The 16,245-nt window shown below is 33.4% G+C and overlaps 1 protein-coding gene across 1 annotated transcript in view; it reads right to left on the bottom strand.

Moving 5' to 3' along the window:
* The window catches only part of INDH (INDH1(iron-sulfur protein required for NADH dehydrogenase)), a 191,561-nt gene extending 187,825 nt beyond the window's left edge, over nt 1-3,736 (bottom strand). Inside the window, exons 1-2 of the mRNA XM_089788749.1 lie at nt 3,508-3,736; nt 3,248-3,416 (exon numbers count right to left, since the gene is read on the bottom strand). Coding sequence (XP_089644875.1) covers nt 3,248-3,416; nt 3,508-3,561 — 223 coding nt within the window. The 5' untranslated portion in view covers nt 3,562-3,736. The remainder of the gene's footprint in view (nt 1-3,247; nt 3,417-3,507) is intronic.
* Between the last annotated feature and the right edge of the window lie 12,509 nt (nt 3,737-16,245).

Here is a 16,245-nt window from a genome sequence, read left to right as displayed (position 1 = left end):
TGTGAAATCGCAAAAAAGTCGTGATTAACTATCAAATAATATTTGAGAAGGCTCAACAGGATTCTAAACATATTCTTTTGTCGTAATATTAACCAAGCTAGGGAAATCAAGGTGATTAAGTGGGGAAAGTAAAGAGTTAATATAAACCCCATTAGTACCCAAAATAGCTAGACAATCAGCTAATAGATTACCTTCTCTATAAGTATGCATCATGTAACATTTAGAGATTGAATCAAGAAGAGACCATACTTGATGCAATATACACTTAATGCACCAATTATATACTTGACGTTTAATACACGCATTAATGATAATGGTTGAATCCCCTTCAATATGTAACTTAGATATAGATAGTGATTTTGCAAGTTCCAAACCAAAAAGCAAGGCCAAGGCCTCAGCTTTGTTATTAGTGCTCGAAGAGAGAGGAGATGATTTTGTTGCAATTATATGACCTTTAAAGTCTCTAATGACTATACCATAGCCAGAGTTACCTGGATTTCCCTAGAGGCCCCATCAAATTTGAGTTTGTGATAACCCTCACTTAGGGGAATTCACTTGGTTTGTGCTCGGATAAGAGGAACCTTGGATGGACACAATGGAGCAGGAAGATGAGAAAAAAGTAAACCCTTCCACCGATGAATAACAAAGACATCCCAAGGAGAAAAAATATGTTTAACCTCGTATTTACTTACTATAGCATTAACAAGCTCAACAATTGATATCTCTAATCTTTCTAGAAATCAAGGGATTGGAGATGATGTCTGTCTAAGAATTCTCTTGTTTCTCTCCCACCAAATTGCCCATACTAGAGATGCACGGATGCACTTCCAAAGGCATGAAAACATTGATTCAGAATGTAAGATTGGCCATGCCTGGAATAAATCCCACAGAGAGTTAGGTAATGGCATATGGAAATTAAGCTTATTAAGAATAAAATGCCAACAATCTTGGGTAAAAGGGCAATTTAAGAGGAGGTGATCAGTAGTTTCCATACAGAGTACACAATTAAAGGGATCGGAAATGTTCAATCTATAAAGTCGATCACTAGTTAAAATTCAGTTTTGTAATGCAAGCCATGCAAAGCATCATGCTTTTGGCAGAACTGAACTGTTCCAACAAAATTTAAAGGCACAATATGTGGTCTAATTAAACTAATTGTGCTAGAGAGCTAAGTATCCTTGTTCTTTAAACGGAACCCAAAAGAGGCAATCTGGTTGATTAGACATAAAAACATTCCTTTTAGCGAATACTTGTTTGAAAGAAGCAGCTTAATTGTGGGATATAGGAAGAATTGAGGGGTCTTTCTAAATGACTAGCCCTGTGAATCTATGTATAGCTAAGACATAATTAGAAAAAGATGTCCCCCAAGCTTGAATCACTATGTTTGAGAAATTCTTTAAGGAATCAATATTTGCAAGGAGAGGGAACCCATTCCATGAATCAAACCAAAAATTGACACTATCCCCATTGTTCACTTCCCAAGATATGGATGAAGTAATAACTTCTCAAGAAACCATCATGAAATCCCGAATGACAAAGCCCTTTGGCAGGTCCAAGACAGTAAAAACCCTGAAAGGATCCAAATTATCTAAATATTTCTCTTGTAAAAGGCGAAACCATTTGGCAAAGAATTTGTCATACATTTGCCAAACTAGGTTAGCACCAAAATCCCTATTCCTATTAGTAATGTTGGGAAGTTCAACACCTCCTGTTCTCAAAGAGGCTGACATGGCATGAATAGAAATTAGAGGTACAAGTATTCAAAATATTATAAGTATATTAAATGCAATAATTGTTATTAAAGGGCATGCAAATGTAAATATGATAGCATATACGCATGATTCTACACATACATGTTCAGAGAATCATATGAAATTGAAACTACATATTGTTTGGATTATAATATTTATGTATGGACATGTACTTGTGATGGGCATACCATACAAACTTGTGTGCATATCATGTATGTTTCTATATAACACCATGTCAAGAGGTAATGGTTAAGTTCTGTCAGCTTATATGATAAATCATAAAACATATTGAACTGAGCACCAAAGAACATATTTGAGGACAAGGCAAACATAAGTGTATAATAGCAACTTAAACATCATCCAATTTGACAATTTATAGAAGTTTTAAAATGAGAAAACGAGAGACTTAAACTGGAGATCTCTCACTCCAAAGATGACAGCTCTACTAATCCCATTATCTCCTCACACAAATGATATCTAATCTATCCTATTTTTAGAAGGAAAAAAAGTTGTACTTGACCATTGGACCAAAAAGTGCATGGTTTCTATGGGTAACATGTAAACAGAGTGCAGAAAAATTGCCAACTCTAATATATTGCTATAATAGTTATGTGTAGACAAGTACTTAATGTTAGCATATTATACAAACTTGTGTATATATTACATATGGTGTATATATATACAAGGCATGCATGTAGATAAGATTGTGAACTCGACTATATTGTTATTATAATACCTATGTGCAGAGTCGACAAATAGTTGTTAGAAAATTATACAAACTTGTATACGTATTATGTATATGATATACCCAAAGGCGTGTGTATATATGTATACACATGAAAGCGTAATTATATGTCAAGCATAGCACACACTTAACTTGGTATTGAGTTCAATTCAATTAGACGACAGAAAAGGGCAGCGTAAATGGAGCAGAAAAAAATAGCTCGTGCTCATTTTTCTCCCCCACTATATTGCTATAGTATTCATATATACAAATACTTGCTTTAGGCATATTATGCAAACTTCTTATGTGTGCTGGGCATATATATACAAACAAAAGTGCAGCAAACATCACATGAACTTAATTTATTGTTGATTTCAATTCAATTTGATGACAGAAAGATATCTGTTGTGATCTAAGGCGTTGAGCTCTATTAATTAAAATGTTAGTCCTTGTTGTAGAAATTCAAATTCAAATTTAAAAGAGTATCTACAGTGGAATTCTGAATTGTGATTCTTGATCTTCTATTGTTAATTCGTAGTATGTAAATGTATAAGTAATGATTCTTGATATTCTAGTATTGACTTTTAATATAGATATCTAGGATGTTATATAATATAAATGCTCATAAGAAACTAAATATTAATATTTAAATATTCTATAAAACTATGCATTAGGCTCATCAATACTTGTAAGACCTAATTTGTATAATCCCTTGTGACTAATCGCTACCATGAACAATATTTGTAACCTTTTTGAACAAAAAAAAGCAAACCTGCAGTGGTAGACTTTCCCACTCCCCCTTTCCCAGAGGCAACGGCAATAATATCATTAACTCCTTCAATGTTAAGCTTGTGCAGCGGCATTCGTCCTTTGTCAGAAATGGGCTCCCGTGAAAAATGGCTGCTGCTAATCCCTCTTTTTACAATCATTTGCCACACCCTCTGCACCCCATGAAGTTTCATAACTGAATTCAGAAACCTAAAACCCACGAAATAAAACAACTTCCTCGCAAAAACAACTGCAAATGCGCACCTCGCGTTTTACAGATCTCCAAAATGTGATGTTGTTCATCGGTGGGAACTTCATTGGGTTTTCTAGTCGTATTTCAAATTGGTGAATATGAGGAAAGTAAAGAACAAAACCGAGTACTCAGGGTAGGTACTGCCTCGACCATGTCAGCTGTCAGCTGTGTCTAGAGCGAGGGCTATAAGCTAAAATCTAGCAATTGCGCCATTCGGAAGTAAGATTTGAAAGTATTTTTTTTATTATTATTCCTCTCAAGGGCAACGAATATTTGTTTATTCGTTTTATTCAATTTTCTTCATCAATTAGTCAATTTTCTCCATCAATTTAGTCTTTTTTCTTCGTCAATTAAAATTTGAATCAAAAATTTAAAATTATATTTGGTTGATATTAGAATTTAGAAATATTTTTAGTTTATATATATGGTGAGAGTAATATTTTTTGAGGTGTCTATTTTTATCAAATTCTAAGGTTGTTGTTTTTTGTTGTTTTTTAGGATTGATGAAAATAGGCGCATCAAGAAGGATTGCTTGCAAGCTTTCTTAGCGCATATATATATATATATATATATATATAGAGAGAGAGAGAGAGAGAGAGAGAGTTAGTAGCAGTCACAACGCATCAGGAAAATTATTTATTTATTGTACTTTTATTTTTTATAGATAAACAACCTACGTCCTATACTTCATAAAGTACATAGATACATCTAGATATTTAACTTTTAAGTCCCAATTTATGTTTTTTGCCTTCCTTCTAGGTTGTTCCTTGTCATTCTCTTCTTCTTCTACTGCCTTCGATTAGGATTTGTATATAATCTAAGCACTACATATTGCACTTATGTTAAGGATAAAACTCTGAAAAGTCACGAAACATGAATACAAAAAGGGCATAGAAAGGAAACATAATGTAATAAAAATATTTTCTTAAACAAAAATAAAATATACATCTATATCATTAGAAAATACATCTAATAAAGTGAAGTAGTCATTCCTCAGTTGAGTATGTCCATCAAAACCAAATTGGATGAATCCATAACTTCCAAATTCACCTCAAACCCATTTTCCTAGGCTTCAACACCATCTTCCACAACGAATCTGTCTATCCAATCATATTGTCTTGGGATGCAAAAAAGTAGGCAGTGGGTAGAAGTTAAAGAAAAACCCCAAAATCTTCTTGAGATAAATAGATGTACACTAAGGTTGAAATTCTAAAAAGTCTAAATCATCCCTGACTCGGATGGAGTCCCTATATTAAAATTTTGACTTCTTAAGTATGGCCTTCTTCTATACCTATATTAGCTAATTCATCTTCTATTTGTTGCAGTCTCGACATATATGATTGATTGTGATATTGTCACTGGTCTAACACAGTGAAAGGGCTCTATATAAAATTGAGTCTAGTCTCTAATTAATGAGGGATCCTTTCCTTGTAGCATTTATTATAATTGCAAAATCTCCTTGAATCTCTACATTCTTACAACCAAGAGTTTTGTATAGTTATAGTCCTTCAACTAAAGTTGTTAATTCAACTCAATTATTAGTTTATATTCATATATATCTTACTGATTTTGCTATCTTTGTGCCTTCTAAGTTACGGATGCTATAGCCAATGCATGCTCTACCTAGAATCCCTCTAGAAGCTTTGTTTAAACCATCCCTCCTTGGATGGTTTCCATTGGTACTTCTCTCATTTTCTTTTTGAAGTTTCCCCCACTGCTCCTATAAAAGGGGGTAATTTTAGACCTATCCACTTGCCTCTCATTTTCTCATCCCAATGAGACATTAAAGCCTCCTTTTGTGTATTCAAAACTCAACTAATGGTAAGTTCAATGATAAAAGTCTCAATTTTAACAAGAAGTTGTTCTACATTCATCTTCGTACCCTGAAAAATTATTTAGTTGTGTTCCTTCCATAATTCTCATAGGACTATGGAAGGTGTAGATATCCATAAAGAGATATAAATACTATCCTATCTAAGGAGGGGTCAAGCATGTAGCATATCTGTTATAGTTCTTGGAAACGTTGATACCCACCCCAATCGTAAACAGAGCCATTTCCAACATTGACTCAAATAAGGGCAATGCAAAATAAGGTGGTCAATGGATTCTTCCTCATTTTCACATAAAGGACATCTACTTAGGCCTTGGTATCCCATTTTCTTAAATCTTTCTGAGTTAGGGACCTTCCTGTTTAAAACTAACCAAGTGAAAAATCTTGCCTCAAGCAAACAAGATTTATTCCAACATAATGTTGTAGAAGGGAGTCCTTTGTGCTCATCTAGAGAGACATGAGGAATTTATACCCCTCCTTCAATTTGAATTCCCTACTCTTACTTTCATCCCGCATCAATTTGTTCTTTGCCAAAATTGAAAGTCATTTTCTTGTTTGATAAGGTTATTTGTAGATATTTTGCTTCCTTAGGTGGGAAGTTCATGTTCTTAAAATCCTTCCATTTCCAATAGTTTCCTCCATCCTCAAAGGTGACATAATCTATAACTCTTTTTCCCCATCTCACTTCAAGTGTTAAGCTTAATTGGGCTAGTCTACCATCCTTTTCCAAAGCACCATATCCTCCCCAAGAGTCTTTCTAGAAGAGAAATCCTTCCCCCACCCTCGGGTTCCATGTTAGTCTATGATGGATGGAAGATCTACAATCCATTATGAAATTCCAAATTCTTGATCCTCTAGGCGGTGATTTCTCCCTAAATATGTTGATCAAATCAGTATTGCTTAGATATTTTTCTATTGGGACCTTTGCCCACTTAAGGTGTAGATTCTTATAAATTCTCCATACTAGTTTAGCTCCTAAATCTTTACCTTGGATTTTGATGTCCCCAATCCCTACACCTCCATCATCTTTTGGTCTGCATACCTTGTCCCAATATAACAAGGATTTTCTTTTCTTTTCTCGTGTTCCCTGTCAAAAGAAATTCTTAAGGAGTCTATTGATTTTTTTCCTATTTTTATGGGAAGATCAATACAAGATAATTGATAAATAGGTTGTGCTAAAATGACAAATTGTATCATCATTGCTCTACCCACATAAGAGAGTCATTTTCCTTTCGGGAATTCATTTATCTTTTTTATCTTTTATGTTATTTGATCCCATAATTTTGTCAAGCATCCCCCTTCATATAAAGGGAGACTAGAGTATTTACAAGATAAACTTTCTCTTTTGAAATAACATATTTGTCAAATTTAGTGCTCCAGACTAAGATAGATATTTAAGAAGAAGATTTTTTACTTCTAGGAATTAATCTCTTAACCTAATGCACTAGTGTACTGACTTAAATATTATTTTATAAGCTTTTGCCTCCTTTATGGTACCTTTTCCATAAAGCACAGTGTCATCAACAAACTATCGGTGTGTTGTCAAATCCATATCACTAGTGTTCTTTATTCCTTTAATAGTCTTCTCATAGCTGGCATTGTTCATTGATCTTCCTAATGCTTATGTTGTTAAGATGAAAAAAAGGTGATATTGGCTCCCTTGTTTAAGTGTCATGCTTATTCCAAAAAAGCCTTTGGGTGATTTATTTAAAAATATTGATAACTTAGGGGAGGATATGAATTCAAAGATAAAATTTATCCATTATCTTAAGAACCCAAAGGCTTCAAGGAATTCCCTCAAAAAGCCCCAATCCTCTCTATCATATGTTTTTTTTGTATCTAACTTAATTAAGATACTAGGCTCTTTGTTGTTTGAAGGATATGTATGGCCTCTTGGGAAATTATTACTCCTTTAAAGATAGATACGCCCTGTACAAGCCATGTTTGTTCCTCACCAATCAAGTTAGGGAGAAGTTTTTAGATTCGCATTGCCATAGTCTTAGTAAACAATTTATAGAGTATTACACAGAGCTATGGGACAATAATCATTAAAGATATTTTCACCTCCCTAAGGAATATTTCCAAATTGTGTACTCCTTTTAAAGCCTCAATTACCTCCATCCCTATGAAGTCCCATTACTTTTGAAGGAAATATGCTAGAAACCCATTCAAGCCCAGCAACTCATCTAGATTCATTTGCTTGAGGACTATAGTTACTTCCTCAATGGAAAACTTTTCCAACAATTTTTTATTTGTTCTTTGGATATAAGCTTTGGGATGTTCTTAATGATGCTAATTTCTTCTGCCCTTGGGTTTTGGTTACCATTATTATTGGAGATATCTTCAAAGTGAGTGCTTTATTTCCTCTTTTGCAACATTATCTGGGTCCTCCAAAAAAATTCCATCGTTATTTTGAATGGAATTGATTCTATTAGCTACCCTATGTTGTTTTGTATTGTTGTGAAAGAATTTTATGTTTCTATCCCTTGCATCTAGCCATATTTCTTTTGGCTTTTGTCTCCAAAAAGGTTTTTGTTTAGTTAAGATGTCTTCATAATCCCTCATTAGGCACTTCTCTCTTTCATATAAAGCTAAATTCATCCCTTTCTCTGTAACCTCGTTATTCAGATTCTCTGATTCTTTCTTGTTTTCAAAGATATTCCCAAAGTGTTCAAAATTCTATACCTTAAGCCTTTGCTCAATAATTTTTAGGTTGTTAAATACTTGGTAAAGTTTAAACCCAAATAACACAATTTTGTTTCACCATTTTTCTATCATCTTTAGAAAGCCCTCAACCTTAAACCACATTTGTTCAAATTTGAAAGGATAATTGTTCGGTTATTTATCATTTATGATGCATAATTCAATTGGGTAGTGATCCAAACTTGAGATGGGTTTCACTTTTGATTCTAGAGTAAAGGGTAGTTCTACCATATCCCCATTTAAAATAAATATGTCCAATTTCTCCACAATTAAGTTGAATCCTTTTCTCCTATTATTTCAAGTATAGCTATCTGTAGAAGTCACAATATCTATTAGTCCATTTGTGTTAACCCATTGATTAAAATCTACTGCTTCTTTAGGGAGTTTCTGAGTTCCACTCCATTCTTTTGATGTCTTGGTTATAGCATTGAAATCCCTTCCTATGATTGAAATATCTCCTTTATAAACAATTAATTTGTTTTTCAATCTCTTTCCAGACTCTAATTCTCTACATATTTTCAATAGGGTTATACACATTAAACATCCTAAAGCTCAACTTCATTTGGGAGCTTCTTACTAAGCCATGACTCTAATTTCCATGATCTTCTAAAGATGTTATAGTCAGAAACCTTAAGTCCCATGTAAAAGATAAACCTACTAAGGCTTCCCTAGTTGGAGATCCCCATTTGTCCCTAAATCCTAGCTTCATTTTTAAACTCTCTAGAGAATTCCTATATAGCTTCATTTCTTGTAATAAAATGAGTTATGCTTTTGTTTTTTATATGCACTATTTTAAGACCCACTACTTGTTAGGAGCATTTAAACCCCTAACACTCCAAGTTAGGACATTCATGGCGACTTGGGAAGGATCTTCTACTTCTCTGCATTAAAGATATCAGTTAATTTATATTGAACATGAGCACATTCATCCTTATTCTTAGTTCTTGTAAAGATTTTATTCCCCTCTTTTTATCTATTTTTTCACAATCAAGGTTATTCTTACTTGGTTGGGTCATGGTTATCCCCATATATTATTGATCATTTATTCTTGATCTTCTAGTTCTACTAGCACTTGTTCCACTTCTACTTTCTCTATCAAATCATCACCTTTCAAAATTTCCTTGATCAACAATTCCTTTTGTTTCAATAGTTCTTCCTCATCCCAAATCTCATGCACAAAGTCATTCATTAGTTTATGAACTACAAGACTTTGGGATATACTTATAGTTACGGGAAGGGTTACAGATAGGAGTATGACTATGGTTAGAGTTAGAGTTAAGGTTACAGATAGGTTTATATTTAGCATCAAGTTTAGGGTTCTAATTACAATTAGGTAGAGTTATAGTTAGGATTATGGTTAGCTTTAGAGTTAGAGTTAGTAGAAAATTTATGAACTTATGATTGGGGTTATGTTAAGGAGTAGAGTTAGGGTTAGGATTAGAACTATAGTTATTATTCTACTTAAGTGTTCCATAATAGTTATGGAAAGGCTTACGATTGTGGGGCAGGGTTAGGGATAAGAGTAGAAGTATATATATAGGGTTATGGATAAGGTTGGAATAAGAGTTAGCATTAGTAATATGGTTAGGTAAGAGATAATTTCCACAATAAGTCAAATTATGATATTGCTATCAGGATTTAACTATGTAGTTTTTGAGTCAAACTCATTGACCCATGTATCATGAGTAGTGATTCAACATGAATCCATCTCTCGTGAGAATAAATGTAACACTTAGCACTCATTGGATCTAGGTGATGCTCATAGAGGTGAAGCACTAGGACTTCCCATGAGGTCACCCATCTTAGTACTACTCCATCTTGAGCGTGCTTAACTGTGAAGTTTCCTCCATGGTTAAACCCACTCTACTTGCAACCCCATTTGCAAAACCTTCACCAATTTTGTGCCTTATAAACCATTCATTAAGCTCATCAATTGATAAGTAGGAGATAATTTCTGTAGTAAGTCAAATTATGATATTGCTATCAGGATTTAACTGTGTAGTTTTTGAGTCAAACTCATTTACCCATGTATCATGAGTAGTTATTCAACATGAATCCATCTCTCATGAGAATAAATGGAACACTTAGCATTCATTGATCTAGGTGATTCTCACAGAGGTGAAGCACTAGGACTTCTCAGGAGGTCACCCATCTTAGTACTACTCTAGCTTGAGCATACTTAACTACAAAATTTCCTCCATAGTTAAACCCACTCTGCTTGCAACCCCATTTGCAAAACCTTCATGAAGTATTGTGCCTTATAAACCAATCATTAGAAAGTCCCTTAGGCTCATAAATTAATAAGTAGGAGATAATTTCCACATTAAGTCAAATTATGATATTGTTATCAGGATTTAACTATGTAATTTTTAAGTCAAACTCATTGACTCATGTATCATGAGTAGTGATTCAACATGAATCCATCTCTCATGAGAATAAATGGAACACTTAGCACCCATTGGATATAGAATAAATGGTTTATAAGGCACAACACTTGGGGAAGGTTTTGCAAATTGGGTTGCAAGCAAAGTGGGTTTAACCATGGAGGAAACTTCATAGTTAAGTGTGCTCAAGTTGGAGTACTACTGGGATGGGTGACCTCCTGGGAAGTCTCGGTGCCTCGCGTCTGTGAGTAGCACCTATATCCAATGAGTGCTGAGTGTTTCATTTATTCTCATTAGAGATGGGTTCATGTTGAATCACTATTCATGATAGACGGGTCAATGAGTTTGACTCAAAAACTACACACTTAAATTTTGATAGCAATATCATAATTTGACTTACAGTGGAAATTATCTCCTACTTATCAATTGATGAGCTTAAGGGACTTTCTAATGAATGTTTTGTAAGGCACGATACTTGGTGAAGGTTTTGCAAATGGGGTTGCAAGCAAAGTGGGTTTAACCATGGAGGAGACTCCATAGTTAAGTGTGCTCAAGCTGAGGTAGTACTGGGATGGGTGACCTCCTGGGAAGTCCCAGTGCTTCACCTTTGTGAGCATCACCTAGATCCAATGAGTGCCAAGTGTTCCATTTATTCTCATTAGAGATGGATTCATGTTGAATCACTATTGATGATACATGGGTCAATGAGTTTGACTAAAAAACTAGACAATTAAATCCTGATAGCAATATCATTATTTGACTTACTATGGAAATTATCTCCTACTTATCAATTAATGAGCTTAAGGGGCTTTCTAAAGAAAGGTTTATAAGGCACAATAGTTGGTGAAGGTTTTGCAAATGGAGTTGCAAGCAAAATGGGTTTAACCATGGAGAAAATTTTGTAGTTAAGTGCACTCGAGCTGGAGTAGTACTAGGATGGGTGACCTCCTGAGAAGTCCTAGTGCTTCATCTCTATGAGCATCACCTAGGTCCAATGAGTGCTAAGTGTTCCATTTATTCTCATGAGAGATGGATTCATGTTAAATCACTACTCATGATATATGGGTCAATGAGTTTGACTCAAAAACTACACAGTTAAATATCATAATATGGTTAGGGTTAGGGTTACAATTAGGCATACAAGGTAACCATTAAGTTGAAAGTTAGGCTTATATCTAGGGTTATGATTTGGCTTATGGTTGGAATTATGGTTATAAGTAATGCTATAATTATAGTTAGCATTAGGAATATGGTTAGGGGTGAGGTTAGGCTTACAATAAGGATTAGTGTTTGCTTAATTATGATTGGGGTTACAGTTAGGTTTAGGTTACAAATTTAAACAATGGTTAGAATAATGCTTTTGTCTAGAGTTACAAAAAATAGAGTTAGGATTAGAGTTATGATTAGAGTCCAAGTTATGATAACAAAAGTCTTAGACTTATAATTAGCTTTTAGTTGCTCAATAGTAGAGTTGGGGTTAGGAATTCAAACTGGGGAGAGGGTTACATTTAATAGCAGGGTTAGGCATACAGTTAGAGCTAGACTTGTGATTAGGAGTAGGATTGGGGTGAGACTTTGGATAAAGGAAGGGTTAGGCATAGGATTAGTGTTGGGACTATGATTATTCATTTATTTAGGGTTATATTTAGAGTTATGGTTAGGGACACATTTGTGATAAGATGAATGTGGGGCATGTTATCTTTTTAGTCTCATATCTTCCAAGACGCTGGAGTGGTCTTTATCATAAATTATGGTTGTCTTTTCATTACCTTTAAATTTTGTTAGGGTTATGTTGTTTTTATGGTTAAGATTAATGATATTATTAAGGGGAAGGTTATGGTTAGGGGTATTTTTCCTATTACAATCAAGTTTAACTTGTTATTGTTACACTTAAGGTTAGTGTTACAGTAATTATTGGGTTCTATGTTGTAATTAGGGTTGATAAAAATTGTCAGGGTTAATCTAAAAATGGTTAGGGTTAGTGCTCCTATTCCAATTATGTTGTAATGTTATTGTTACATTATGCTTAGTGTTAGAGTAACTATTATGTTATATGTTTAAATTAGTATTTGATTACATTTTAGAATTATATTAGCATTCATGTTATTAATATGGTTAAGGTTGTAATTAGAGTGTGTTCATTTTAAATACACATAGTATTATAAGTTTAATATAAAGTAAAATTTAAGTTAAGATATTGTGTGTAACATTACCAAGGACTCTAGTAGGATGAAGAGTAACTATATCCCTAACTTGATTTTAAATACTCTAGTAACATTACCAAGGACTCTAGTAGCTCCAAGTTTGATCTAGAGTCCTTGGTAAGATGAAGTGTAAGATTTTTGTTAATCTTGTTAGTTACTACTGCGTTGAGTATTGTTATATATTAGTGATGTGGTGTAGGTAATAGAGTCAAGGGTATAGTTAGGGATAGTATTAAACTTTTTGACAATGCTTATTATGGTTATGGTGAAGGTGTGCACTTAGACTTAGTTAATATTAGTATTAAGGTTTAGTTTAATTCGTTTTTATTATTTATTTTAATCTTATTGCAAGAATGGTTACACTTTTGATGTATTAATTAATGTTTAGATGCATGTAAAATGCATGTCTATAATGATGTGAGTACATCACACAATCTTCAACAATGAAGAGGGTACTTCAATCTTGATTCGAGGACATAATTAATGATGATAGTTAAATATAGAAATCGATATAATTAGTGCAATTAAATTTCATCCAAATGAATTTAGCAACCATGAGAAATTTTAAATAATGAGGTTATCAAGTTAGATTGAGCATATTTTATTTTACTTGTCATTAAGAGTGGAATAGAATGTATGAATATGCATAGTAATATTAATGATATAATAGTTGAGAATGATTATCACATAGCATAGGAGGACAAACCATTCTATATTTTTTTAATAAGAAGTTGTAAATATAGATCATTAGAGTACATCATTGATTTTTTTAGACATATACGTTTGATTTCTTTTAATTTTCTCTTTGAAATTTGTTTCTCACTTTTTATCTTTCTACAATGGTCATATGTGAAGAGTGATATTATTCTCAAACCTTCCAGAGACTTTACAAGAGACATAACCACAAATATTAATCCTTCTCTCTCTCAGAGGCCTATATCGATTATGGCTTTTGAAAGAGATAGTCCTTGAGATTTGTGAATTCTTAATGTCCATGCCAACCTTAATGGTAGTTTGAAGGTCCTACCCATTTGTATTGGTGCTAATAGTTCTATTTTTGGACGGTGGTCATCATATGGTAGTCCAAAGTAGCTATCAAACTCAACTACGATATATGTTGGTGATTCAGGTGGAAAAGTCAGTATTTATGATATATCCCAATGCTCTACTAACAAGACTAACTTATATCCATAGATTTGTGGCTAGTATTACCCTTACACTCTCAGTGAACTATAACTCTATATCAAGTTCTTTAATTAACCAATATTTATTTGTATTATCATTCCTTGACTTAGACGCAAGACTATGTGTAAAATGATGTCTTGAAGAATACAACATCCTTATGTTATGGTTATGAACATTGTCATTTATAGATAACAAATGCACTGTCTTATCAAATTCATCATTTCTTGCATCATCTAACCTTATAGGAGTTTTTGTCATAAGCAAGTTCCAATCATCTATATGTGGATTTGCATGTCTCAGATTTGTGAGAAGCTAGCAAAATCTTTGTTGCTAAATTTTTTCTCCTCTTGCTTAAATACTTTATCCAATGTAACCAGCATCTTGAATTATTGCCAGAGTAACTTTACCTCCATGTTTCTATCATATCTTGGTTTATCATTGACTTGAGATAATCACCCCAAATCACTAGCTAAAATAATAGATACACTTGAAAGAGAATTGGAAAATTTTAACTTTAGATCATCTAGTAAAATAAAAAACATATGAATTGTATATGAGCTACACTAATTTAGTAAAAGACATTAATAAAACCATTAGCAATAAGGAAATGTATATCAACAAATCCTATGTTAGAACTATGTGGAAAGACTTTTTTGAGTTGATAGTCTATATTTTTCAACATGTCCTAACCAATGAAGTTAAAATATGTTTGATTTGTTCCATTTCTTATTAAAAACTTGTAAGTCTTGTCCCTTCTAGTTGCAGAAAGTCTATAATTGGTATTTACAACTTTGATTATAAGGTAGAGGCTCCTATATTGAAAGCATGTGTAGTATTTAATGTTACTATTGTATTGTGTTTGTGTAGAGTTTAAAAATATTGTTGTTATTATTGAAACAATGATCACACTTGCATTAAAGATTATGATGTAGGTTAGAACTATGGTGAGAATTATGACTTGGGTCTTAAACATGTCATTTAAAGTGAAAATAATTTAATATTTTTTAATGTCATTCATGAAAGTGTTAATCTCAGTTTTTGGTTTTGACAAGGCAGTGACAAAACACTTGATCATTATCTATCAAAAAATAGTGTGAGCTAAGTGCATAGCATATGCTAACCATAAACCTCCAGACAGTACATGTCGAGTAATATGATTAGTTAGTGTCAAGCACTAGTATGTGTTGAGTAGGTAGTATGCATTGAGTCACTCCAATGATGAGTAGTCTATACATGTCGAGTGATTCAAATGTCAAGTAATAGTAAGTGCTAAGTTATACAGAAGTCGAGTTATAACATTTAGAGCACAATGAAGGCCGAGCATTAGAGGCTATTGGTGTTGAATGAACAATTTTTGGCATATATTTTTGTTATGATATAAACTTCTATGTAAACTATTTTGGCCAACATAAACATGAAATTTTGATATTAAGGGATAAGGATCCAATCATATTATGCATCCCTATGTAATGCATGCAACCAATCAAATTAAGGGAAGCATTAGGTGGTAATAAGGATCAACCACAGTCATTGATTATAACCTAATCCATTTCCACCAATGCCTATTTAATGAGGTAAACCCATAAAGAGTTTATGGGTATGCGAGGAGATGAATTCTAAGAGTATAGAGAACATTCATGCTAGATATGATGGCTATTACAGAGTTATACATTGCATAATCAGTTTAAGGAGAACAAAGTGAAGCGGTGAAAGGATAGAGGAGAGATATATGACCAGGAGGATCAAGGTTTAAATAATAAAGAGGAGATTTGGCATTAAATAGTAAGGTGCTAACCAAATAATTAGGTGTTGAATCATTTTAATAGGTGAGATAGAGTAAATCTCTTAACAGAGTAGTCCTAATAGGCTATTGTAAATCTGTTAACCAAGAGATTACTTTATTAAGAGTTAAAATCCTTTAGCAAGGTGAGACCTATCAGTCTTTGTAAGCCTTTAACAGGGCAGAACCCTTGCAGGGTAGATCATAGCTTATGATCAAAACTTTGTAGCCACAATAGGCCACACTTTACAATTGCAGTAGTAAAGATTTGTGGGTGTCATCCCCACCCTAGTTTTACCTTCTCCTTGGAGGGTTTTTAGGTAACCAAAATCTTATGTATTATGTGTTGATTTACTTTATGCTATGGATGTGATGTATGGTTAGTTATGTTAGTTTACATACAAAGTTATGAGATGAATGTATGGTGAATTGTTTTAAGGTTAAAAGTTTTAAGTGTTGATCCCCCCCCCCCGCCCTCAAAACTTACTTTCCCATTAGTATTTCCAATAATTGGTATAAGAGCTTTGTTCTCTAGAAAGGAAAATTTTATAGATTTGGAGGTAAAATCTTGAAGATGGAAGTTTGCAAGTTGGGAAAGTCTATTGAGAACTAGAAGATTGAAATGCAACTTGCCCTACATCAACACAAGGAGGCAAGAGATG

Source organism: Cupressus sempervirens, chromosome 6, assembly GCF_028749045.1.
Source record: "Cupressus sempervirens isolate cs-2001-9-10 chromosome 6, ASM2874904v1, whole genome shotgun sequence".
NCBI classification, from domain to species: domain Eukaryota; kingdom Viridiplantae; phylum Streptophyta; class Pinopsida; order Cupressales; family Cupressaceae; genus Cupressus; species Cupressus sempervirens.
Note: the sequence above shows the minus strand (reverse complement) of the source record. Positions and strands in the feature narration are given on the sequence as shown.